A 25,287-nucleotide genomic window follows, 5' to 3' on the forward strand; every position below is an offset into this window, starting at 1 on the left:
AACATAGGCCATTTTTCCAACGAATGAAAATTGCCTCGCCAATGGCGTTAATGGAGTGTTAACAAGGTAACGAGGTTGTAAGCAATCTCCCGATCTTCGTTTGCCCATCAAAGATTTCTTTTGGGTTTTGCGTCGACGGTTTACGATTCTTCTAAATTTTTCAATACCCTCGACAGGGCAAGTTTCTGTCTTAAAACGGGGAAGTACTGGTGTCGTTAAAAGTGAACTGCTGTAGCGTGTGTAGGCTGTTTTGTGCGTGCATCTCTGTGTGCCGAAATTGAAATGACGAGATTCGGCAAAACCCATTTAAAGATCTCTGGCATCTTTGCGGAGGCCCGTCAAGAGAAAGCGAAAAGGTTTCCGTAATGTGGGTCGTGTGCGGGGACAAGGTGCGGGGCGGCCATTAACGTCACTTCAGCGTGTCTCGTTTGCGCAGCAAAAATCACATCCTCATCTCCGGGGGCTGGCTGGCGGGCACAAAATGCACTATATGATGCAGGACACGACCGGAACACATGGTGTGTCGTCGTCTGGCTCTGTGTCCTTACGCCAGCAGGCCCATGTGCCTGGATTTGGTTGCATTTTGCTTTCCGTCTTCACCATCGTCTGCCGAGCATATGTGTGCCGAAAGCGATTCTATCCCGCTTCTGACGGAGTTCCGGGAATTGCATTTCTTTTCTTTTTTTTCTCTCGCCCAGTTTTGTCCACACACCATCGTCGTGGCGCGAGGTTTTCATCGGCACTAATTGCATTATGGCCCGTGTTTTCGGAACACTTGTCCGTTTTGTGGAGTTCTTCGATACATGGTTGAAGTGCACAGGGAAAAACGGCTGACGGGGTGGGGGGGGGGGGGGGGGGGGGGAGGGGGCGCTTGCAAAGACAAGACGTCGCAAGCCACAAGCCGGTGGTAGTAAAACAGGCCAACAACAGGTATTATTTTTATCGATTTTTGCCCATGACATTCTTGCACTACACAGCACGCAGCATTTCACCCCCGCCATCCCTCCTGTCTGGGAGTCCTCGCCGATTCCGCGTTGCCAACTTTTGAATGTCTTCTTCCGCCCCGAAGCCTCCGTGTAGCGTTTGCGAATATGAAAGAAGACCGATAGTCAGAATGGCTTTTTAGTTTCGTTTTGTTTGGTTTAACTGCGTTCACCTGACGCGCGTACCTGTTTTAGGTTATGTTGTACTGCCCCGTTCGTTTGTGCCGTGTCGAACACAAATCGTCGTCCCCTCTCTGGGGAAGCAGTCTTTTTTGTTGGCCCTGTTGTACGTACTATTCACTTCCTCCAATAACCATCAGCTAATGGACCGCGGAGACGCACGTACCCCCCGGACCACATTCATCCGGGAATCGGTCAGTCTCGCCAGGTTCCGGGCAGTACCGCCGGAGTGTATCGAATCTCATTGCTCGCCAAGTGCGCATTATTGTCCGGTAGTGCGAGCGGGAAGGAGACACACCGGGGATCGCTAAGGCCCCGTTCCTAGAATGAAGTCGCGAAGTGGCGCGGGTTGCGCATTATCCAAGACACACTCTGCACACCGAAGGGTTAAGACGGCCGCCGTCGTTTGGAGCGTAAGATGTGTCGAGCGTGGAACAGCTAGAGAGAACGTGAGTAAGAAATTCTCTCAGATCTTTTTCTTGGTAAGAAACGCGAGAGCGCGCGCCTCGGCCACCGACTTATCTCGCGCGAAAGGGAAGGCAAATCCAAACAAATTTCGTCGACGAGAGAGCAGCCACGGCACAACAGCACACGCACTCCGGCCTAAGGGAAGGGCCTGCATGCAAACGAAGGGCGACGGTTCAGGGTTTGTGCCAGGAAGGAACCGTCTCGGGCAGGACCCTGGCCAGCCCTTCAGGGTCTTCAAACGAGAAATAAAAAAACAACATCCAAAACACATGTGGTCATCGTATGCTGCTGCACTCTCGGCGTGTCGGCGGCCACCGCAATCTGTCCGTGTGTATGCGTGTTCGACTGTGTGCACCAAAGGCTTCGGTGGAAAATTCGTACCGCACTGTGGGCACCGATGTTCATGGAAAATGGGAAGAAATATTTTGTGTACGGTATTTTGTACAATAATAAAATGTCGTTCCCGAAAACGCTTGCTTGGCACCGGTTTGATAAAAAAATGTACCTCTTCCCTTTTAACGATGTTCAACTACGGTCTTTCTATGTTAATCAAAATAAAAATGCTACACTTCTGGATTGGTGCTAAAAAATACCATCGCTTTTATTATGTCGTGGTGTGGTATAATTTAATTTTGATTTAATCCATGTTGGGCAACTTGATTTCCAGTTGTGTAGTGGCATTATTTTTTTTCAATTTGGTGTGTTCGGTGGCTATTATTTATGGCTTACCGGTCTGGTTTGATTCGTGTATATTGACAGTCCTTTTTGTCGAAGAAATCACGACGCTGGCTGATCCCGAACCTCCCATAATTAGTGACCATCTTTACAAATAAAATTTTGGATGGAAAAAAGTCTCAGCTGAATTTTTTTTAAAAAGATTTCATTCAGCATTGGTTTTTTTTTTTTTCGGAGGTAACTGGAATCGGCAAAAGCTTTCCCGCGGGGCATTTGTGTCCGCCCTTGCCCCATAGTGTGGCGGCGGTACATCGCGTGATGAGTTTTGACCGCCCGGCAGAGCAGAGAGTGAGAGCCGGGGCGTACGAATGCGATGCAAGAGGGAGCACAAAATGCCATCACAGGGCTGTGCGAGCGAGCAGGCAGTGGCGGCAGCCCAAGGCCTTGGCTGGTACGGTGAGCGAAACGTGATGCAGAGAAGCGCGGCCGGCTCAGCAGCACGCCATCTCGAGAAGTCAGTCGAAGCAAACCGGTTAGACCAAACAGAAGTGCAAACGCTCCCTCCGGCCTGTGGCAGGCACACAAAACGCGGAGGCCTCCTCTACCAACAGAACCCGTGTGTTGGCCCGTGTGTGCCGTGAGAGAAGCAAACGACGATCCCCCGCGGTCGCTATGCGACGCCCCGGTAGAGTCCCGCAACAGCCAAAGCCCAAGCCAAAACCCGAGCCAGCGCCACGAGCGAAGAAGCACAGGCGGCTGACAACAGGGAAACCCGTGAACCACATTTACACTGCCCGGCATTTCTGTGCAGTGTGTTGTCTGTTGTGTCTGCTTTGACATTCCGGTGAACGGTGGTTCCCCCTTGGCCCGGCTTTCGTGTAAGTCCGTTCGTCCGTTCGTATCGACAAAACCCGGGGGCCCCCGGAAAAGAAGGTGCGTGTGGTGCAAGAGTGCGCGCGCGTACTTGGTCCAGAAGGTGAACCGCGTACGTAAACGCACCCGCTGGATCGAGGTTTTTGTGTGTTTCCCTTTGACAGATCTCCCGCGAAGACGACGGCACATTATCGACGACCCGTGGTGTTGTTTCGTTGCCAGCTTCGCCCAAATAGTGCCTTTTTAGGGTTTTCGTGCGTGGTTTTTGGAGGAAAATTTGTGTGACAATTTCAAGTGGTTCCGCGTGGGGAAAAACACAACGCAAACACCGTGGAAAGGCTTCCAAGCGAGGGTTGCAGCACGACGGAAGGGTGCGTGTGTATGCGTGCCTCGGCAAGAACCGTCTTCGGGAAACGCAACCAACCCCCCCCCTACCACAACACCCCGCCGAGGTGCAACAGAGTGGCCGCACCGTTGGCCCATATGGGAGGTGGTAGTAGGTGTCACGGTCACAACACCGGTGTGCCGTTTCTTTGACGCACGTCCCGCGCACAGTGGTACACGCACCTCTCTAATCGCGGTCACTCTCAAAGACACTGCTCTCACGTCGTTTCTTTTTTAGTTGTTTTCAGCAAAAAACGAACGTTTGTTTTTTTTTCTTGCGATTTGCGGTGTGTGCTGCGGCAGATTTCTTTTTCCTCTTGTGCGTTTCGTGTGCTTGGATCGTGTCTCTCGGTGCGCGCATTTTGTTGTTGTGCTGTGTGTTGTGTGTGTGTGTGTCTTACCTCCCCACATACCTTCCTCGGGGCCGGGCGCAGCTTACCGCGGCCCAATTTCGCGCTAATTTACCTCCCCTTTGGCCGTGGGATCGGGAGGTTGGGCTGGGAGTGGGAGGGAGGGAGGGGTGGAAAACGGAGCGAATCAATCCACAACCCGCACACCGCATCATCATCCCGCTCGATCAACCTGGCTTCCATCAACCGGCTCCCTCCCCTCGCCGCCTCGAGTCAACACACAACAACATCTCACCGGCCCAGAACCAGCAGATGAACGGCCGGCCGGCCGGCTTAGCCAGCCACCAAGCCAGACAGCCGCCGAACGACGTCGACGACGACGACGACGACGAAGACAACCTGTGTGCAACGGCCTCTAACGGGTTGGTAGATATTACTTCGCTCCAGTGCTGGCAAACTCTCCTCCGAACGTCTTCGTCTCCCCCGGAAACATAACCTCCTACCCCAGGGTGTGCAGTAGTTGGACGACGGCGCCGGGTTGCCTTTTCGATTTTCATTCAATATTTGCTTCCATTATGTGTACCAATTATCACCCCCAGTCTTCGTCGACACCCTCTTTTCGGTGTGTGGTTTTCTAAAACTCGGCTACAAAAGCAGACCATGCGAGCCAGCAGTCAGCACTTCCTTACCGGGGAAAACACGGTACCACAAATGGAACGACCTACTCCAGAGGAGCGCTCTGGGGGTTCTTCATCTTGATTTCGAAAGGTCGATTTGATCCTTGGTAGCGGTTGCTCTTGGTAAACCGTTTGATGGACGTACACGAGGATATTTCACTGTGAGGACGCTATAGAAAGGCCACATACCTGTATCAAACTGGCACAATCAATTTTTATGGGATTTATTGATTAATTTATTAAGAATGGTCGAGTCCGACCAGAGTTTAAAGTTGAGTTCCTATAAGGCAAATTTAACACACGTGCAAGAGACATATTTTACATTAAATTACTAAAAGAAATGAATTCAAAATCTCTGGGTATACGCTGTTACAAGTTTAATATGTTTGACTTTTGATGATCTAACCTACCATTCCAAGGTTATGTTTGGGTTGAGCTTCGCCCCACGCCATGGAATGTTTTAAAGAGAGAGAAGGTTCGCCATCACTGGCGTAATTTCTAATCCCCGATTTTGTTCTCTCCACCCTTCGCCTCCCCTCGGGCATGCGATTTTTTTTATTAGCATACCTACACACACAAACGTACACCTAGCAACGTTGCTGCACCCTCCTTCTTCAGCATCGCCTAGTGGTGGATGATCTCGCGCGGTCGTTTCTTTAATTTCGGCGACTTGAGAAAATAACCCCTTGCCTTTTTGGTTGATTGGAAAGGAGGAAAGGCATGAGGGGGGGAGAGTTGTATCGCAAATCGCTGCAAAAAACCAAAACGCAATTTCGCTCATTTTCGTTTGCCGCATTGCGCCTGACCCCCCAACCACCCCTATTTACTGCAATTCCTCCACCCTCTTGTGCTACCGTGTTGCCGGGCCGGGGCGTACGGTGGGAAGGTATGTTGACATTTCAAGCTCAAGTTCGGCACCCCACACCACCACCACACCAACTGCCACCTCACGATCCGTCTAGGGTAATTGTCAGGCCTCTGTTCTGCGTGGCGAGCCTAGACTTGTTGCTTCCCCAGTGTGTGCAAGTCGAAAATTGGTTCAGTTTTGCACTTAGGCTTTTTCCAATGCTCCCTCCCCGGGGTTGTGCAATGTGTGTGTGTTGCAGTACACGCTTTTTTGTTCTACATCCTTTTGGAAAACAGTACCTTTTAGCGTACGTCTGCTGATATTTCCATCGTACGATGATTTGCGTATCGTTTACGTTCACACCGCATGGTTTTTCCCTATCAAAATATGACCCACGAAAAAACCCAAAAATCCCAATGCAAACGGCGTTGTGCAATGGGGGGAAGATTAAGGAGAGAAGAAAAAATCCCCCCACAACCCTCCTGCACCGGTTCAGGAAGAGGTGTCCGACCGGGAAACACACCCGTCTCTCAAGGAACACAAGCATATGTGTGTTTTCGGGTTGTCCAAGCGAAGGAAGAATCGAACGCCTTAACCTTGAAACGCGGGCTGGCCACAAATACACACGCTCCCACCGGTATCGATCCTCCCTCCCTTTCTCTCTATCGCTCTTGCTTGCCTTGTTTACCTGGATTATGTTCTCTAGCCGCAGGGTGCAGTACCCTCCTCATAGCCCCTTCCCGCAGTAGCCATGAGCTGCTTTTTGCAACGGTGTGTTTCTAATGTCGTAAGCTCTCCCAATACTCCGGAGTTGCCGTTTTTTTTTTTTACTTTGACGTACCTCGGAGAAGGGAAAAAGGGGGCAAAAATTGCCTAATTATCAGAATTTCGTAACGATACACGCCGTCCGTTGTGAACGTTGTGTTGGGGGTATGAGCAAAAAAAACACGGGTGGTGGTGGAGGAATAAAAGTACATGGTGTGCGGCCACGCGGGTTTCTTAGGTTAGGGTCTTTGCACGTGATGATGATGCCCGATCGAACGCGAGGTTCTTTTCCTTCCCCCCTTCAGACCTCACCGAAAAGAAAAGGTCCGAAAATAAGAAGTTTTCTGGTGCAAAGAATACCAGATGGCGTGGTGGAAAAATGAGCACCCGAAAGTCGTTCGATCGCCGCATTTTGCGTTGAGCTTCGGTTGCAGACTTCCGGTTGGAGCGACCGCGGACACACATAGAACGTGGGCAGCCCAAGGAGGAGGTACGTGACTAATAAATCTCGTGGCGAACGAACGGAGATGTTGTTCAGTTGGCAAACCACCTCGTTGATTGATAAGGTGGACCGAGCCCCCTCATCTAGCCTGAGGAAGGTACGATGTGTCGCCGTCCCTTTGATCACGAGGTCATCTGCGAGAGCTGATCCATCATCACCCCAAACTGACCGTGTGTCATTCCGCGTGTGATTGTCGGGAGAGTGTGCAATTTCTGGAACGGCCGTAATCTCCTGGGTGTCATGGCCACACACGTCACTCAACCAACCGCTCCATTTGCGGCAACCAACCGCTCCAGGCAATCCCCAATCCTTAGAGATTGGAGCCTTTTCAACGAAATGCAGAACCCCCTCTCACATGTGTATTTTGACAGGCAATGTTTTAGGTCAAACGTAAAATTCAATTATATCTACACCTTTTGACATTTCTTGTAGACCCGGGATGTGGTGCAATTGATTAAGAAACTCTAGATTGTTGTTTCATTTACACTTTCGCAAACCATTCCCTAACCTGAAAGGTGTTGCGTATTTGAGAATGTATTCCGTCTATGTTGAAAAGTTCTTAAAATCAGCCCCATTCCCGCAGCTCTTTCTTGACTTTTCCGGCAAGGCACAAACAGAGGAGCTCGAGCTTGGAGGATGTCGCACCCCCCTCCCCTAATGAAAACTAATGGGGCCTAAAGTGCAATCATTTGCACATTTTTTAAACTCGTTAACGTTTGCACATGACCGGTTGTGTGTATTGCGAAAATAGATTGCGATTTGAGACACTCCCGAGCGGGGTGTACATAAACAAGAAGACACACTCCTCTTGGCTCGCGTTTGCAATTAAAGTCTCGATCAGCTGATTTGTCGAGGTAGGGAGCTTAAAATAAGGGTATGATCTACCATCACGTACTTCATATTGATTGTTGTGTGGAGGATTTTAATAAGTGCGCCTCCCCCGGGTTTGATCTTTAATCTCTCGAGGCCTCTTTCCAGTGTCATCACCGTTTATGGATAAAAGTTTTTATGGTGATTAAGCTAATGACTTTTTTTGTTTTTTAGGTTGCCTGTTAGCCACAAACCACGACGCCAGTGTTGGGTAATAAAGATCGAACGAACCTCCCAACGTTGCTGTTTGGAGCGTGTGTGCTTGGAAGCTTGAACTTCTGGCACCGTCAGATCGAATGGTTTACAACACTGGCTCGGATTGCTCGGGGAGGTTGGGCAAAGGTGAAACCGGAAGCATCTTGTGCTCCGACAACTAACCGGCTCTCGGTCAGTCGGTCTTGCCAAGAGATAGAGATAGAGATACAACTTCTTCAATTAGCACCGTCCGGCCGTGCGTCGTGTTGCGTTGTCGCCGAGCTGCTCTGGTCTGCTGGTGGAACACCACAATGAATCCCCGTATGTGTACCAACTCGAAGACAGATACTTGGATCGCCGCTGTCCAGTCTGTCCAGGATCGTGTGCACCACCGGAGGTTGATCGTTAGTGTCATATTTCCCTCCTCCGGAGTGCGCTTTACCGGCCTTTGTTGTTGGCCTTCCCTTGGCGCTTCCTGCGTGGCTTCTGGGAGCTCTGTCTCCGCTGGTCAGCTATCGCAGATACGCACCCATACACACATCCACACACCACATGACACGCGTGTCGTCTCTGGTCACACATCGCTTGCGCGCGCGCTGCACTTTGCACGCTGTGTGAAAAGAAAACAAGGGATCGGAAGAAGAATCCCCCGTCCGAAAAGACGGAAAGATTGTGTGTGACAGAGATATGTGCACACATGAGGGGGGGGACACGGGACATGGAGATGAAAGGAGAACATAAAAGTAAGATGAAGCGCGCTCTTACAGCCTAACCAGGAATGTAACACCGAAGAACATTTTTGAACATACAATAATAATAAACAACCCTGTGGCGTGGCGTGTCTGTCTCTTCCCCCCCTCCCTCGCTTCACTTTGTTGTGGTTTCCTCCCATCCACCCGTCACCAACTGCCAAAATGTCCAACGGGCATTGCGCCTCGTTGGTAAAAATTATAGCTCAACACTACTCTCCCCTTTATCTCTTGCGAAATTCTCTTCTCTAAGTGCGCTGAAATAGCAACAATTAGCATTAAATTAATCTACCTTCGTGTGTGTACATGCGTGCCCCCTTCCCCCCCGCTATTACACACGCATATCGCGTCCCAGTCATAATCAATCCAATCTGCTCACGTCGCCCGTTTTTTTTTTTTTTAAACACTTCGACCCAGTTTTCAAGTACTGCGCCGATGATGATGATGATGGTGGCTGCGCATTCCAGGTCCCGGCCGGGGGATAATATTATTTCGGGTAACGGAAGTGAGCAATTCCTTTGCGTCAACAACTGCATCGGTCGAACGCGGGGGCCTTTGACGCAGGACGGGCGGGAGGGAGTTTAGCTTTCAGGCGCAAAGAATTCGGCCACAAACAGATTCGCTGCAGATTTATTTGCAGTTGTTTAAAATGTAGGAAAGGATGTTTTTAGGAAACGTTGCGTTGTTTTATGCTTTATCTGAATTTTTCTTCGTTCTTTATGTTTCTTAAACACTGTTTTGTATTGATGCTCTCAACGAAAGTGAATTTTTATTTAGAAATGATCGATAAGAGTTGGTCTCTTACTTAATGATTTATCTGAATTCGTGTTTACTTGAGTTTATTATTCTTTTTTGTATTTATTCTCTTACCTTAACTGGTTTATGGTCTATAAAAGATCGATCGGAGTTAATCACTCAAACGCTAGGCATTGCGGAGATGGTTATCACGAATTCAAAATATAGAAACAATTGTCTTTCTTAGAAGGGAACTGATGCTGTCTTCTCGTAGACTCGTATGTAGCTTGTTATGTTCTAATTTATCTCGATTCTTGTTCATGGTTTATGTTAATTACGCACTGTTTTGTATTTATTCTCGCATCAAAACAACCAGTTCGTTATAATTGTGCAGGTTTTGCAGCATGTTTGAAAACATTTGTTTTCTAAGCAAAACCCGGGGCAAGCGGTTCGAGGTTGCGATTTTATACTCAAGAAGAGAGTTGCGATCGGAGCTGCAATTTTTCTTTGGAATGTTTTCTTCTCTTGTAGTTTGTTTTTGTGTTCTGCCCTTGCCATATCTTTTTCTCCTAACGTGTGTGTGTGTGTTGCAACCGGTAACCTTACTCCGCCCCGGTAGTTGTGCGTGTTATGTCTATCGTGCGTGTGCTCTCCGACGGTCGAGAACGGCAAGGCAGTCTGTTACATCGGCCTCTGGCCAGTCTTATCTGGCGGCTTTTACCCTTCCTATCGCGCCGACCTGATCGCAACATGCGGAGGCCACATACATTTTTGGGGACGTAAACAAATAATCGATAAGCTCTCTCTCTCCAGTTTTGCCCTTGTCCACGTAATCGGGATGGCGTCGTCTACGGGATGGTTATCAGCACCGAAAAAAAAGCAACCCAATCAAAATAAAAAAGAAGGCAAAACATGCACTATGCGTTTTCATATGTGTGGTAAGAGATAAAGGACGTCGAAAGCTCGGACCCGCTTTTTTCCGCGAACAAACCGCGACCGACCGTATGGCCTTCCGGATGTCGTCTGGCAAAACAGGCTGACTTCGTCCCTGGCATTTCCCTGCCCGGTCTTATCTTAGAAGCCCTCGCGGGACTGGGTCGTGAGGGTGGTGCACAAGGAAAACATCCAAATTTTCACCAACTCACCGTCCACTTCTCAGTGCTAATGTGTTGTTTTTGTCACTTGCTTCGAACCGTGATTATTCGAACTCCTCTTCCATCTTCCTTTTGCTCCAGACGCGAGGGTTTAAAGCAGAATAAAATTTATCGCGCCCGGAAACCATACCACGCAGAGCTATAGACGCATACACCGTTGCTCAAGAAAGTGTACGATCTGGTATCAGTTCTCGGAAAAATATCTCCAATTATGATGGTACTGGCAGACGAATGCCATGTTTCACAACAAAAAGAATTTAACCGTCAAACTGTGTTGTTAGGCGTATAAATAAACTGTGCAGAAATTATTGCATTAAAAAAATAACTATCAATTTATCGTTGCAAATCATACGATTGAACTTACATCGCGGTTTATTTCGTTTGGCGATCATTTGAAATGACTGTGGACTCCTGGTTACGTAAAGTGACATTTTAGTTGCGCTACTAAAATTACTTGTTTATTTTGCGTTAAGACATGCCAGGTTGGGTTTCATATGAGTGAGAAATTAACGTTTGACAAGCTGCAATCGTTTGAAATTGATCACCATTGTTGATCACTGAAATGAGGTAGTGAAATGAAATTGATGCTTGTTTACATTAACCCAGGCAGAAGGCAACGTTGTAAAGTGTCGAATTTAGTTCGGTGCAGTGAAAGATTGCGTTTGTTTTTTTGCACCATTACAAATAAACGCTACCTTTGTTAGGTTGCGTCAACAATATCCGCAGTTGAGTAAAACGCAGTAAACTTTTGATTGCCTGCCGATCAAGGTTTAACCTCATCTCAAAGGTTATGTTAGCGAGCAGTAACAGGACGTTTCCTGTCACTAATTTAAACCCTTTTTCAAATAATTAGCATCCATCGTGGGGGCTCTAAATCAATAAACGAGTTTATGAGCCGGTATGATGCCTTTTGACGCTTCTGTTACGTGCCTTAGGATGATGTTAATATCGTCGGTTTATTTATTTCTTCGTTCGCCACGATACATTAGATAACACCTTCAGCTCGTACGGATATGTAATGGAACAACTGGTAAGACTTTGCCGGGATCCCGTACGTGCGTGGCGCTATCGCAAAACCCGTGGCGTCAGAGGGTGAAAGAAAAATAACCGGCCACACTAAATCGCGCACGATCGATAACGCGGAATTGGTGGGAAGGGGAGGTCCGTTGGTTGGCGCCTTTCGATACGGACCGGAACCTTCGTGTTGCTGCACTTTGATCTTTTTGGAGGGAGGCGGCCTCCCCCACTCATCCCCCCACCCTCCGGTTGAAGGTGTCGCATAGGGTTCCTGAGAACACGGCCCGTCCATCCGGGGTTCGCTTCTCTAATGAGCCTTTCGATTTCGAGATTGCAGCCGCCCGAGTAAGATGCAATTAGTGGTGACCCTCGGGGGTCGGGGGTGCAGTTGTTAAGAAGCCAGCGAGAGACACACGGTGCTGGCGCCTTCGCGTAATCGTGCACACCGCAATTCCCGGTGCCGTTCAGTTGGTGTTATTATTTTAGTTGTTTTTCTTTTCTACTTTAACTTCAGCTTATTGGCAACCAACCCCATGATATGATTCTTACCTGTTTCTTTCCTTTTCTCTCTCTTATTCCAGCAGTAGCTGGCCCAGCAAAGGGCGTTTAGATGAAGGAGATTATTGCACAGCTGCATCGTTGGCAGCAGCGTCGGAGAAGTTTACTACCTAGTGTTTGCTGCTACTATCCGCTTACAATAACAAATACGGTCGGTTGAGAAGTCGGAAAGGAAGGACAAGACAGAAGACACCGCAAATCGAAGAGTAGAACGCGCCCGTAGAAACGTAGAAGTTACAGTTCCGCCCCGCGCGCCCGCACCGCCCTTTGCCGACGGGAAGAGGAGAGGACGAAAGCGTGGGAGGTTGACGTTTGTGGCGCGGTGGTGGTGGTGGTGGAGGTGAAGGTGGTGTGTCCCAGTGCCGCGCCGCACGGTGGCCGCAAATGGAAGTATCAGTCGAGCGTGGCAAGCGGACTTCTATAGCAGCGGCCACGACTAGTACCGGAGCGCACCAGCAGCAGCACCGCCGGCTGCGCAAGAAACGTAACGGCCAACGGTGTCGGTTGCGACGCCGCCGGAGACGCGGGGGCGTCGTGCTTTAAGGGGCGAGCGGATACAGAGAGCGAGCGAGGAAGAGGAGAGGGCTGTGCGGCGCCTGGGCTTTGCGGTCCCGGGTGTTTTGCTACACCGGCGCGCGACGGTGGTTCGAACGACGACGGCGACGACGACAAGGACAAAGGCGTCCAAACAGCAAACCCGCCGCGACACACGGTGACGAATCGACGGAGAATTCCGGCCCGGATGCTGCAGATTGGCGACGGTGGCAAGTGAATTTGACCCACTGGCTGCTACGGCTATCACACACCGGTCCGGCGTACTGCATTTCATACTATTTAGTCTACCAAAGCTCGCAACACAAACTCCCCGCCAACGCCACATACACATCGGTTTCGGTTGGAGGAGGGGGAAAATTGCAACTGCGGCAAATATATCAAACAACATACAAAAGGAACGGAAAAATCGCATCGACGCGTAAGTGAGCAGCCATAGACATAACTTTAACGATAAGAATTCCAATTCGAAACCGGAACAAGTGCAGCGACCAGCAGCAGGCAACAAGGCAGGAGATAGTGATTTTAAACAAAAAACACACAGTATTCCCGATACACAACACCGTTCCTTCCCGTGCGTGTGGAACGAAGAAGCGAAGCAAAGATCGAACTCTCTCTCTTGACGACCAAGGAAGGGTTGGTTTCCAGTCATCAGTGGTTCATGCAGCAGGCAACATGTCGCAGCGCAAGAAGATTCTGTACGGACTGTTCGGCATCATCGTCGGCCTGTGCGTGGGTGCATTTTTACGCACCTATCGAACGTTGGAAATGGTCAGCATGTGCAACACGATGAACATGAAGCAGAAATGTAAGTACCACCACCCGAGTGCCGCGTCACCATTTACAACAACAACCCCCCTGTTCCCACATACCCAAGGCAATCAGCAGGTATTTTTGTAATACACACTTTCCATACCAAACAACAACAAAGCAACAAGCAACAATTAGTCAGGCTTATTCTTCAAATGATCAAAATTGCGAAAGTGATCACATTCTTCAAATTAGTGCTGGTTTGGGAATGTTAAAAATGCTTTGGAAAGCATATTCGTTCGATGGTTAGTTGCTGCTGCTTTCAGTTCGGAAGTAGAAAAAAGCGTAAACATCATCATCATCAGTAAAACCAAGCTCTTTTATATGGGTTCGAAAGGCCAGGTTCAGTATTGGTATGATACCATAAAATATTCAATTATGAGCGCTATTTTTTAACGTTTTCACAGAAATTATTATTTTTCTGTCCGTGCGTTTGATTCAGAAATCCTTTGAAATTAATATCCTGCTTTTTTAACCAATGAAACCAGAATAATTCCATCCCTTTATTATGTTTTCAACTGATAAAATTATTGCGATTAATTTTAAAATAAGATTGCAAACATTCATACCACCACAATTGTTAAAGGGAGGGTAGATTTAAAATAACACTGACATGCGACTAACCGTTGGAAAACATATTTCCAATATCTTTTGCTATTTCAATTTAGTTTGTTGTTGTTGAAGGTTCGACTACGAATAGAAGGTAAACTATTTGGATTAAAAATGAACCATCCTTTTATCAAACCTTAAGTGTATCATGTTAACGAAAGTAAACAGCTTGCTTTTTGTAGGGAACTGCAGTTAGAACGAATAAAAAAGGGTCTTTTCGACCTACCGAGAAAGGAACTACAGATAGGCCAATAAAACTATGACCTGGGTCCGCAATGCCACAACAGGAGCATTGTAAAACAATTTGTTTCGACAAACGAACGGTCCGCATTGTGTCTTCTACAAGCGAAAAAGAAGACATACATGTTCCATCCGCGAGAAGATACCTAAAGATACCGATGCTGCGCTGTGTATTCGTATGGTTAATTATTGTTAAACATTCATCTCTCGCTACCGATCTAATGTGCCGCCCTCCACTCTCCTCCTCCGTTCGCAGCAGCTGTATCGCGTCACTGGCAAGCCAAATAGCTGCGAAACAGTGTAAACCAGCTCTCATCTCTTCTGGTCCCGGCTTCTGGTGTGAGAGCAAGTGATTGCAAATGGAAGCGAAACAAACAAACATATGATTTCCTGGTACGATTTCGGAATCGGCCGCGACCGACCAGGCCCATATATTCGGGGAAAAGTGAATCATATGGCGTGGGGTTAATTTACCGAGTTACTTCTTTAACGGCGGCGCAGCGATTTCATCCATCTATTCATCCCCACGTTTCCGCTCGGAATCTTATATTGTTGTGGTTCGATTAAGATTAAAGTGATCTGAATTGCGCTCGGATTGGGTTTTTAAACACAACCCCATTGACTTCGCGCTATCAGCCGAGCCGAGGGTTTATAGTTCTTTTATTCGAATGCTCTGGCTTTTCCAGCGTGCCGCGGTCTCTCTTCCCGCTTTGTGGTGTTCCGCTGAGTGCTTGGAAAATCCGCGCCGCTTTCTCAATTGTTTGGTGTTTGTTTCCCAGGCCGCCGGAGAATGAAGTGCATCCACCACCCAAAAGCCCGGAAAAGTGGGTTTGCTATGCAACGATGCATGGTGGCATGTGTTTCTTGTCTGCTTTCAAGAGAATGCGGTCGTGCTTAGAAGGAGTAGGAAGAGCTCTGTTGTGGAAGATGGAGATCCTCGGCCAGATGCTACAACACACCGGGTCGTTTGTTCGCCGATCGAGGATGCGCTCTAATAATAGTAGCGAATAATGGATGGGCAGACAGTCCGGCGACGGACGGACGACCCGACGCGAGACCTTCCGTGCAACAACGTCCGGCTCTCTGGCTGAAGGCAAACAGACACAGGGTATGTTGTGTCTCCCGAGCCCCCACCGGAGTGCACGGTCGAAGCGAGTTTCTTGTGTTTATGCAATGGCCTAGAACCGAATCGTTCCCGGCACATCGATCGAGATCCGATGGGATTGTTTTTCTTTTCAAATGTATTAATTTGCAATCGACTTACGCCAAGCTTCACTCCCTGACCCGTACTGTTTTATCGAGTGTACCTAGGGTGTGCTGTGGTGGGGAAAAACATCTGATCCCCACCCGGGTGCGTCGTCGGTGGCCTTGGCTTGCATTGGACTCGTTGCTAGATTGAGTTTAGCATCGCCTGTTTATGCCCCCGGCAAGGTCTTTCTGCTGTAAATATTGGCCTATTCTTAGCATCGCTTAGCAGCGAGTACGGGAAAGAGAAACTTACATGAGGTAGTAACTGCAGTCACGTCGGGGTGGTCTTCCGGCCGCCGGCAGATCAATAGGCTGCGGAATAGGATTGCACCCGTGCACTCGGAACACTTCTCTACACCCGAACACCGTTGATTATTTTAACAACCCCTTAGTGCATTTGCAATGAAAATAATCGTCGGTTTAACGACGGTATTTAACAACAAGGTTGTTTTTTTCATTAAAGAGTTTAATTGAACACATTTTAAAATATTACGAACACATATTTTTAAAACAATTCAACTAACCTCAATGGAATATGACCCTAACCAATGTGTTTCCTTCTTCCGTTCTAAGAATCAAACACACATATAAGTGGATACTGTTTTCTTTCTATTTCTTTTCTATTGGTTGCGTTTTAATGATGGAACTTATATAAATGTATGTTCAACTACCCTTTGAATAGATGGCTTAACTTTCAAGTTATGTTGTAGCTCCTTTGGTTAATATGGATCATTTAATATTTCACTACCGACTATCCGATTTACCGTATTTTAACTAATATAACGATCTTACGTGTTAAAATTAATTTTGAAATGTTTATGAAAAAAGTTTTTATTTGTAATGAGTCCCAGATTTAACAACAGTCAACATTAAACTATCTCTAAGAACAATCTTCTTTGTTGATAGCTCTCTGCGACATTTGCAGGACTCTTAAAAGGAGTAGTTTTCTTTTCTCTAGTTTTCCGACTGGTTGTGAACTACTAATGTTTTCGAAAAGCTGCATTCTCCCTCCTTACCGATTATCAATCGCAAGCCGTACACACGCCAATTAATGGCGTGGGGCTCTCATTACATCGCTTTTCCGCCAGGAAACGTACGCACGTACTTTCGTTTTTCTTTTAATTGGTTGTTTTTGGTTTTCCGATCGCGCACCTGGCAAATTGATTTTTCAACCATACATCATACGTGCGCATAGAAGCAGGGTTAAGGGTAGCCGTTTCGGAATATATCGGGCGCTCGAGGTCTCGTCAGATGGTTTTGGTTGGCGAGAAGATCTTTGATAAGAAAATTACCGCCCAGACTCCATGGGGATATTCCCCCGGCGCGAAAGGGGGAAAGGAGGGTGGGGTGGGATGTAAGTAGTGTTCGCTCCAATTTCTCGAACCCCAATGTATGCGCAAGGAGGAGAATCTCCCTCGCGGCCGGGTCAGTATAGGAAGGCCCCTGGTGTGGCAGCCGGAGAAGAAAGTCCAACCTCTCATGAGCGTCAATTGATGTTGATGGAAAAATTGCTCCTCCAAACACTATCCCTAGCGCTCGGGTGGACCGAGGGTGGGAAGAGGTGTGGAGAAATGTAGAACTCTCCCTGGTAGTTGGACGTCTCAGATTTAGGGTCGTGCGGCCGGGTCTCCCCGTTTCTGAACTGACTACGCCCGCGGGGTATGTAAGTGACACGATGTTTAACTTTTCAAACACGCGTTTCGCGCCGAGGAGAAGGAGGAGGAGGAGACGAGATATGGTCCGAGCTCATGATGAATACGATGCTGGAATCGGAGATAGTGATCGGAGCGAAGGAGGAGAATGAGGAGGACAGGGACGGTTGGTTCAGCTAATAGGTTGACCGGACGTGCGTCTTCTTCGCGTCTCTGTATCTGTTGCGGTCGTGTGAGGATGTGGTGTGTGGATGTAGTGTTCTTTTCGTTAATATATATGCCGACCGGTGGTGTGTTTCTTCTAACCTTCCTTCCTTCCCCTCGCCCCTTTGCCAGCCGCACTGGACATCATCGGATTGCAGCCGTCCGAGATGCCCACCAACTCCCAGAGCACGCTCGTGTTTGTCGGCGTGATGACGGCGAAGGAGTTCCTGCAGGGGCGCGCCCGGGCCGTGTACGATACCTGGGGCCGGCAGATCCCGGGCAAGATGGCGTTCTTCAGCTCGCAGGACTCGAGTGCCCCGGGGTTGCCGCTGGTCGCGCTCAAGGGCGTCGACGACCGCTACCCGCCGCAGAAGAAGAGCTTCATGATGCTGCACTACATGTACGAGCACTACATCGATCGGTTCGAGTGGTTCGCCCGGGCCGACGACGACGTCTACATCCGGACGGATCGGTTGGAGAAGTTTCTCCGCTCGATCGACAGCTCCAAGCCGCAGTTCATCGGGCAGGCGGGACGGGGCAACAGCGAGGAGTTTGGACTGCTGTCCCTCGAGTTCGATGAGAACTTTTGCATGGGCGGCCCGGGCGTCATCATGAGCCGGGAGACGCTGCGCCGGGTCGCGCCGCACATACCGACCTGCCTGAAGAATCTCTACAGCACGCACGAGGACGTCGAGGTGGGCCGGTGCGTGCAGAAGTTTGCCGGTGTACCGTGCACCTGGAATTACGAGGTAGTTGGTAAAAGAAACTGGGCGAGAGCCCGCGCAGAGCGCATTCTCACCCCTCCAATCACTCGTCCTCTTCCTCAGATGCAATCGATCCTGCACCACAATTCGAGCGGCAGTCGAGCGTTTTCCGGCAACCTGAAGAGCAAGGAGGTGCACAGTGCGATCACGCTGCACCCGGTGAAGAAGCCCGCCTTCATGTATCGGCTGCACGCGTACATGCTCGGGCTGCGAGCGCAGGAGCTGCGCCAGGAGTCGCTGCTTCTGCACCGCGACATTGCCCAGATGACGTCTCTGCTGCAGATACCGCGCATCAACAAGAACCTAGCGCCCGGCGTGCCGATATTCCCGCAGGACGAGAGCAGCAGCGACTACCTCGGCGATCACAACGTGCTCGGTATGTATAGCAAGCCACAGTCACCTACACACACACACAACCCTCGAGTGAAGCACACGAAACTGCACCAACGGGGATGGTTGGTTATCTAGCGACTATTGACTATTCTCTTTCAAGGTGCCACGCCAGACCTGAACCGGCATCGACCGCGCGCACTGGACGAGCTGGTCGAGTGGGACTTCATCGCCAAGAGTCTGTACTCGGGCATGCACCCGAACCCGAAGCGCCGCATCGAGTCGTCGGTGAAGGAGGGTCTGAACGACGTCATACGCGAGGTAGGACGCATATAGGAAGGAGGCGCACACCCCGACGGATATATAAAAACCAGACGTGTCCCCACTTTCCTTTTCTCCCCAGATTATGGAGCACATTAACAACTACTCGCGCCAGCGCGGCCGGGTGATCGAGTTCCGCGAGCTGCTGTACGGGTACATGCGCGTCAACAGCCTGTACGGGCAGGATCTCATACTGGACCTGCTGCTCGTGTACAAGAAGTACCGCGGCAAGAAGATGACCGTCCCGGTGCGCCGTCACCTGTACATTCAGCGCTCGTTCACCGAGATTCAGGTGCGCGAGATCACCGACGGCGTCGTACCTAGTCAGGCGCTCACCGCGGGCGTAAAGAAGCAAAAGACCGGTACCTTCTTCTCCGACCCGACCGGACGATTTATCGATGCCACCGGACTTGGTAAGCAACCGTAAACCTAGAAGGAAGGGGGTTTCAAGTTTGAACGTCGCCGCAAACCCCTTTCCATCTTTGTTAATGATTACAAATCAATTTAAAACATCTCTAACGAAAAGTGTAAAACTATAGATTACTGTTACATCATTACCATAATATTATAACGCGATCCGGTGATGTAACAAGTATTAATACTTTCTTGATTTGTCAAGTAATTTTAGCTGTGTTCTATATAATGATATTGATTTAGAAGTGGACGTTCCAAGCTCTTTTTTGGGACCTTCACTTTCAACGTTTTTTAAACTATTATTTGTCCAATATCTTTGAATTGCTTTGCTTTAGTCTGACTATTTTGTCCACCTGTTTCTAAGCCAGTCCTAATTGCATACACTCATTTTAACCTAAACGAAACGAAAGAATAACATATTTGTCCATTCAGGAATACATATTCCGAACAACTAATTTAAAGTGCGAATTTATTGGTTGAGAAATTCGTTTAACTTTTCGATAATACTTGATTTTGGACAATCCTAAACTAGTGGTATTGAAATTTTTTTTTACTTTAATTTAAACTATAACATTAATCTAGAACTAAAGGTTTCCCGCTCGTTTTTGAAACTTTCTTTTTCATCGTTATTAAAATGATTGCTTGTCCGATCTCTTTCAACTACTTAGGAATAATTGTTTTTTCCTTCTGTTTCAGTCCAGTGTTAATTCATACACTCTTGCTAACCTAAATGAAACGAAAGAATAATATATTTTTCTATTCAAGAATATATATTCACCCAACAGCAAATTTCAAAAGCGAATTTATTGTTTAAGAAATTTGTTCAACTTTTCGATAATATAATGTGGACAATCCTAAACAAGTGGTATTGAAAATGTATTTTTACTGTAATTTAAACTGTAACATTGAACTAAAGATTTCCCGCTCGTTTTTGGAACTTTCTCATCGTTATAAAAATCATTACCTGTACGATCTCTTTGAACTTCGTAGGAACTTTTTTTTCCTTCTGTTTCAGTTCAGTGTAAGGTGTATACACTCATGCTAACCTAAATCAAGCGAAGGAATAATATTTTTTTTTCTGTTCAGGAATACATATTCCGAACAAAAAATTTCAAAAGCATTATTGTTTGAGAAATTCGTTTAAATTTTCGATAATTTTGTCTCGTTGAATTGGTTAGGAATATGTTTTCCTTCTGTTTTAGTCCAGTGTTAATTGAGACACTTGCTAACCTAAATGAAACGAATGAATAATCTATTTTTCTATTCAAAAACAAATTTTGATCATAATATTTCAAAAGCATTCTTGTTTGAAAAATTAATTCAACATAAATTTAATAGAGAAGATCGTCCTTCACATTACAAAGTGAATATTAATCAACCTTTTTTCTCTCTTTCTCAGATCGGATATCCCATCGGATGAAGTCACTGTTCAACGGTGGTTTAGAACGACTGACGGACACGCTCGGAGTACCGAATGGCGGGAGTGCGGGCTTTGCGGGCGCACATCGGAACCAGCCGACGCCCGGAAAGGATCGCATCATGTTCGTCATCCCGCTGTCCGGCCGGTCGGACACGTTCATGCGCTTCCTGCGCAACTTTGAGGAGGTCGCACTGCGCCAAGATCAACATACCGACCTTCTGGTGTCGATGTTTGTCGAGCCGGTCGAGTCGCCGATAGTGGTGCAGTTGCTGGACGGCATGAAGGCGCGTTACCCGGCGAATCGCATCAACTACCTGCAGCTGCACGGGAACTTTTCGCGCGGCGTTGCGCTCGACCGCGCCATCCACTCGTCGTACTGCGAGCCGGACGACATACTGTTCTTCATCGACGTCGATATGATCTTCACCGTGCAGTCGCTCGACCGTATCCGTCACCATGTGATCCGGCACCGGCAGATCTACCTGCCGATCGTGTTCAGCGAGTACGATCCGCGCACACCGAACACAATCCTGGCGGAAGCGGAGGCAGCGATGGTGGATGGTGGTGTTGGTGGTGGCGCCCCGACGACAACGACGGAGCAGCCGCGCAACTTTTCCACCCCGTATGCAATCAGCGACGAGCGCGGCTACTTCCGCCAATTCGGGTACGGGCTGGCCGGCATCTACAAAGCCGACCTGCTGCACCCGGACCTGAAGGGCTTCAGCACCGACATCACCGGCTGGGGCCTCGAAGACGTCAAGTTCCTCGAGAGCGTGATCGCGCTCAACCAGCGCGGCAATCAGCGGTTGGCCGCGATCGCGGACGGCCGCTGGGATCCGCTGACCGCCAGCAACAACAACCGCCCGTCCACGGCCAGCAGCAGCACCACCGGGGGGTCGGACGCGCCGCCATCCGCCGCACTACTAGCGCCCACCGAGGAGCTGGCCATCTTCCGTGCGCCGGATCCGTCGCTGGTGCACATCTTTCATCCCATACATTGTGATACGAACCTGGAGGAGGCCCAGTACAACATGTGCCGCGGGACCAAGGCCAACACTCTCGGTAGCTTTAGGACGCTCGACGACCGCTTCTGCCACAGCCCGGCGCTGCTGATGTACGCCCGCTCGCAAACCACCAACCCACGGGCTGGTGGAGGAGGAGCAGGAGGACCGGCCGCGGTTGACGATCGAGCTAAGGCAGCGGTTGAGGAGCAACGTGCCAAATAGCAGATAACTAATTAAAAATATATATACTGAACTAGTGTGTGCGCGACTCGCGACTGTGCAGTAGGAATAGTAGGGGGCGCATATGTCGCAGGAAAGAAGGCAGGAAAGGGTGGCCATCTTAGCGATTTTTTACTATTGAGTTCGGGTAAGCCAAGCCCCAAGTTCGCGGAGAATTATCGTATGTAAATATAAATGTTTAGTAATTTTCTAAACCGTTCCTTATGTTGTTTTCGCGTGTGTGTGGACGAATGCCGATGCCTTCCGTAAAACCGAGCAGAACCAGCGCCATCGATGGAGTGAGTTATTTTTCCCAGTTGTTTTTTGTGATGTGTTGGTGGAATATTGTGGTTGTCTTTTTGGGTCGAATGGTTCTCTCATCTTGTGGTGTTTTCAGTTCTGGGTCGGTTTGTTCTCTCATCTTTTCTTTTCCTATAACTGGGTACTAATTTTGCATTACATGGATGGTTCGAAGGTGGGTATTGTGGTTTTAATAAAAATTTATTAACCAAGTTCAAAGAAAATAATCAGACTTTTAACTTACAGCAGATGACACTTAAACACAGGAAGCTTAAAGGTTTTATTTCGTCTATCAGATTTTTTAAGGATCATCAGGACGGAGGATGAAACTCTCCGAGACACGCACACACAAGGCACCGATGAACTTCGCCGTGACCTCTGCTCTGTGTGTCATTGTGCTTTCAAGAATACTCCGCTGGAGGAATCACTTTTCCATTTTCAATGCGTCACCCCAAGGTTTTTGCAAATTCTTTTCACTTTCCATACCGCGTTTTTTTTTCTATTTCCTTTCACCCTTTGCTGCTGCTGCTGGTGGTGGTGATGTCCAAAAGGAGGGAATGTGATGTAAAACACTCGCCCCACAAAATGTGCATCTCGTTCGTCGTTACTAGGGACGAAATTTGCCCGGTGCACTTGCAAGACGTTCTTGATTTGTTTTTTTCTTCTTCGTGTTTTCGTTTCTCCCGTTTCGTTTAATGTCCCTTCGATCCTTCCCTGTACGCGTTTGTGTGTGTATATAGGGGAGAAGTTAGGGAGTAGTTTTTTTAGAGTACATTCCCCTACGCAAATGCAGGATTCCGCTAGGGCTAACCCTTACCTTATAACCTCGCCCTTTGTGTTGTTTGGAGTGCGTGTGTTTGGGAAAGCTCTGTGACAAGTCAAGGGGGGAGGTTCGATGCGGTTCATCTTAACCAACGCCTCCTCTTGCTTCCCTCTCCCCTCCAGCCGGTAGCCGATGCAAAATGCACTTTGCCCTATTTACCCAGTAACCTAGCGACGAGAAGGATGAAAGAGATTTCCCTACGAGGAAAAGAAACACTTTGCGTGTGCGTATGTTGTTGCGTCCCCACCTGTTTGCGTCGAAATGGAATCGGTGGAGAGGAGGAAGGGGAGTTTGCAAAGGATACCAGCAAACAAAGGAAAGGCGAAGATTCATCTCACGCCACCTCATGCCTCTCACCCTCGCGCCCCAATAGGAAATCGGAAATGAGAAACCTTCCAGAAAGTGTGTGCATCGAAGAAGGAGTGCACCCAGGCGGTTACTTGATTTTATGCGTGTGACCGTGTTGCGTTCGATGCGTGTGTGTGTGTGCTGCTCGCTACAAAGGACCATGGATCTTGAGAGTGCATTGACCCTGCAACGGGACGCAAGGGGGATTTGCTGCTGCTGCTGCTGCAATTTGCTGCACAATCTCCCAATCCTCCCGGTGAGGCGCGGGCCCATTGCCATTAATTTCTTTGTTCTACTCTGTAGCCGCAAGATTTTATGCAAATATTGCAAAATACATTCACCGCTTTCCACACCTTCCGTTCTATCCCCCCTTTTTCTCGCTCCCTCCAATCGCTTCTTTCGCTCGTTTAGGTTTTAGGTTTGAAGCTAAAAAAATAATTACTCGTTCGACTTCTTGGACGAAAAAGAAAACTCGAGGTGGTGGAATTTGTATCAGAAGGCTCGAGATGCACATAACACTGCAAGATGGAAAAGGGCCTAGGGTCCAGATCATTTCTCCTCCTCCCCAAGGCTTATTCGAGATAAAGCGGGAAGAGAAGTGTGTGACAGAAAAAAAGGATCCGGGACGGGTGCAATCCTGATTGCAGGATATATGTATTTATATATACACATTCGACTGCCAGCTTCTTTCTTCTGCGTATCCAGCCGGTTGTGACCCTTTCGTTTTTCAATCCAGCACAATATCTCACAAGCGGTCACTGGCCCCGTTTGTTTATGCGCTAGGGGGAGGAATTTACTTTTGCCTGTTTTAATTTTCGCCCCCCCCCCCCCCTCCATCCTTCTTGTTATTTTCAGTCACCCACCGTCAGGATTTTGTTGGCAGTTTTCTTGCACCCATACACTTTCAGTATTTCAATCTGTTGAGGTTGGTTTTCCGTAACACAAGGGAGCAGCGGGTGTTTGCTGATTTCCCGCATCGCCGGAACCATACACCACACTTTTTTGCATGCCAAAGGGTCTCCTGGTAGGTGTGTGTATTCGCAAAAATGCCTCACGTGGGCACTTTCTTTTTCCCCGCTTGGTTCTTCAATGCGCTGCTGATACTTATGTTAAATATATATTACTGCGGAGTAGATCGGCACTGCATGTCCACCCTCACCACGGAGTAAAGAAGTTTGGTGCTCCAACAGCTTAAACCATGGGATGTGGAATGTTATCACTTTGACGTCCGCACTATTGACGGTGTCACAACGCTTTACGATCGGCGCGTTGGCACCAGTTCCTCCGTATTTGGCTGCCCTCCATTTATTTTACACGTCCGTAGAGCAACGCGCCCTATGAAGTTTGTTTACATCCCATTCGATGTTTGTTTACTGGATGTAGGATGTGAAGCGTGTCAGGTGACAGCGTTGACAGCACACCAAAATTATGTGATCGGATGAAAACTGATGCGGATTTATTACACCGTACGGCAAAGTTTTATCGTTGTACAATTTCTCGTTCCTTTCTGGTGATTTTTGCAACAGATCGGGTTTTTCCAAACCTTTGCTCGATTTACGATCTACGGCCAACGTTGCGTCCTTATAGAACTGCGAAGGATTTTATACTAAAAATTCCAGGTTTTACGTAAACCGATGTTAAACCAGCAAATGGATGATGTCTATGTTTACCACTACGTTGATTCGCTGTTTTACCCACTTCTGTTGTTCTTCTATTTTCGGCTTCGGTCGATATGACTCTATTGATTTATTTAAAATTACAAATTCGCACAATTACATATTGCTACGCTAGGGTATTATGTGTTTTTTTTTTTATTTTCTTGAATTTGTTTGGATCATCCATTCAAATTTTACATTGGAGCATGTGGAATTATGTAATTTATTTTCTTTTATAAGCAATGATCGAAAAAAATAAAAAACACATGGTTTGTTAAAATACGAGGAACTGCTGGGATTCGATCAGAGGTCCTTGCTGTAGGAGGAGTACTCCTTACCCACTAGGCCACGCAACATTGGCTGCACGACGAAAATTTTAGCCAACTTGAGGT

General features: G+C 48.1%; 2 protein-coding genes across 4 annotated transcripts in view; one reads left to right on the plus strand and one right to left on the minus strand.

Moving 5' to 3' along the window:
• Positions 1 to 25,287, minus strand: part of LOC131269577 (uncharacterized) — a 79,233-nt gene that overhangs the window by 4,616 nt on the left and 49,330 nt on the right. The window lies entirely within an intron of this gene.
• On the plus strand, positions 12,897 to 21,984 carry LOC131269574 (chondroitin sulfate synthase 1). 3 transcript variants are annotated; one of them, XM_058272021.1, is made up of 7 exons: positions 12,897 to 13,342; positions 17,430 to 18,046; positions 18,125 to 18,437; positions 18,555 to 18,712; positions 18,795 to 19,055; positions 20,549 to 21,418; positions 21,485 to 21,984. In XM_058272021.1, exons 1-7 carry the CDS (start codon positions 13,210 to 13,212, stop codon positions 21,770 to 21,772), a joined length of 2,640 nt encoding a protein of 879 aa, XP_058128004.1. In that variant the 5' UTR covers positions 12,897 to 13,209; the 3' UTR covers positions 21,773 to 21,984. The 3 variants fall into 3 exon arrangements, with proteins under 3 accessions (XP_058128004.1, XP_058128002.1, XP_058128003.1); XM_058272019.1 differs by having other exon boundaries at positions 18,795 to 19,125; positions 20,526 to 21,984; XM_058272020.1 differs by having other exon boundaries at positions 18,567 to 18,712; positions 18,795 to 19,125; positions 20,526 to 21,984.

This window comes from Anopheles coustani, chromosome X (assembly GCF_943734705.1).
Source record: "Anopheles coustani chromosome X, idAnoCousDA_361_x.2, whole genome shotgun sequence".
Taxonomy (NCBI): Eukaryota; Metazoa; Arthropoda; class Insecta; order Diptera; family Culicidae; genus Anopheles; species Anopheles coustani.

Coding starts and splice junctions, on each gene's coding strand:
- LOC131269574 (XM_058272019.1), top strand. CDS start 13,210: ATGTCGCAGCGCAAGAAGATTCTGTACGGACTGTTCGGCATCATCGTC. Junction 18,713..18,794: donor TGAACGACGTCATACGCGAG/GTAGGACGCATA, acceptor TTTTCTCCCCAG/ATTATGGAGCACATTAACAA. Junction 19,126..20,525: donor TATCGATGCCACCGGACTTG/GTAAGCAACCGT, acceptor TCTCTTTCTCAG/ATCGGATATCCCATCGGATG.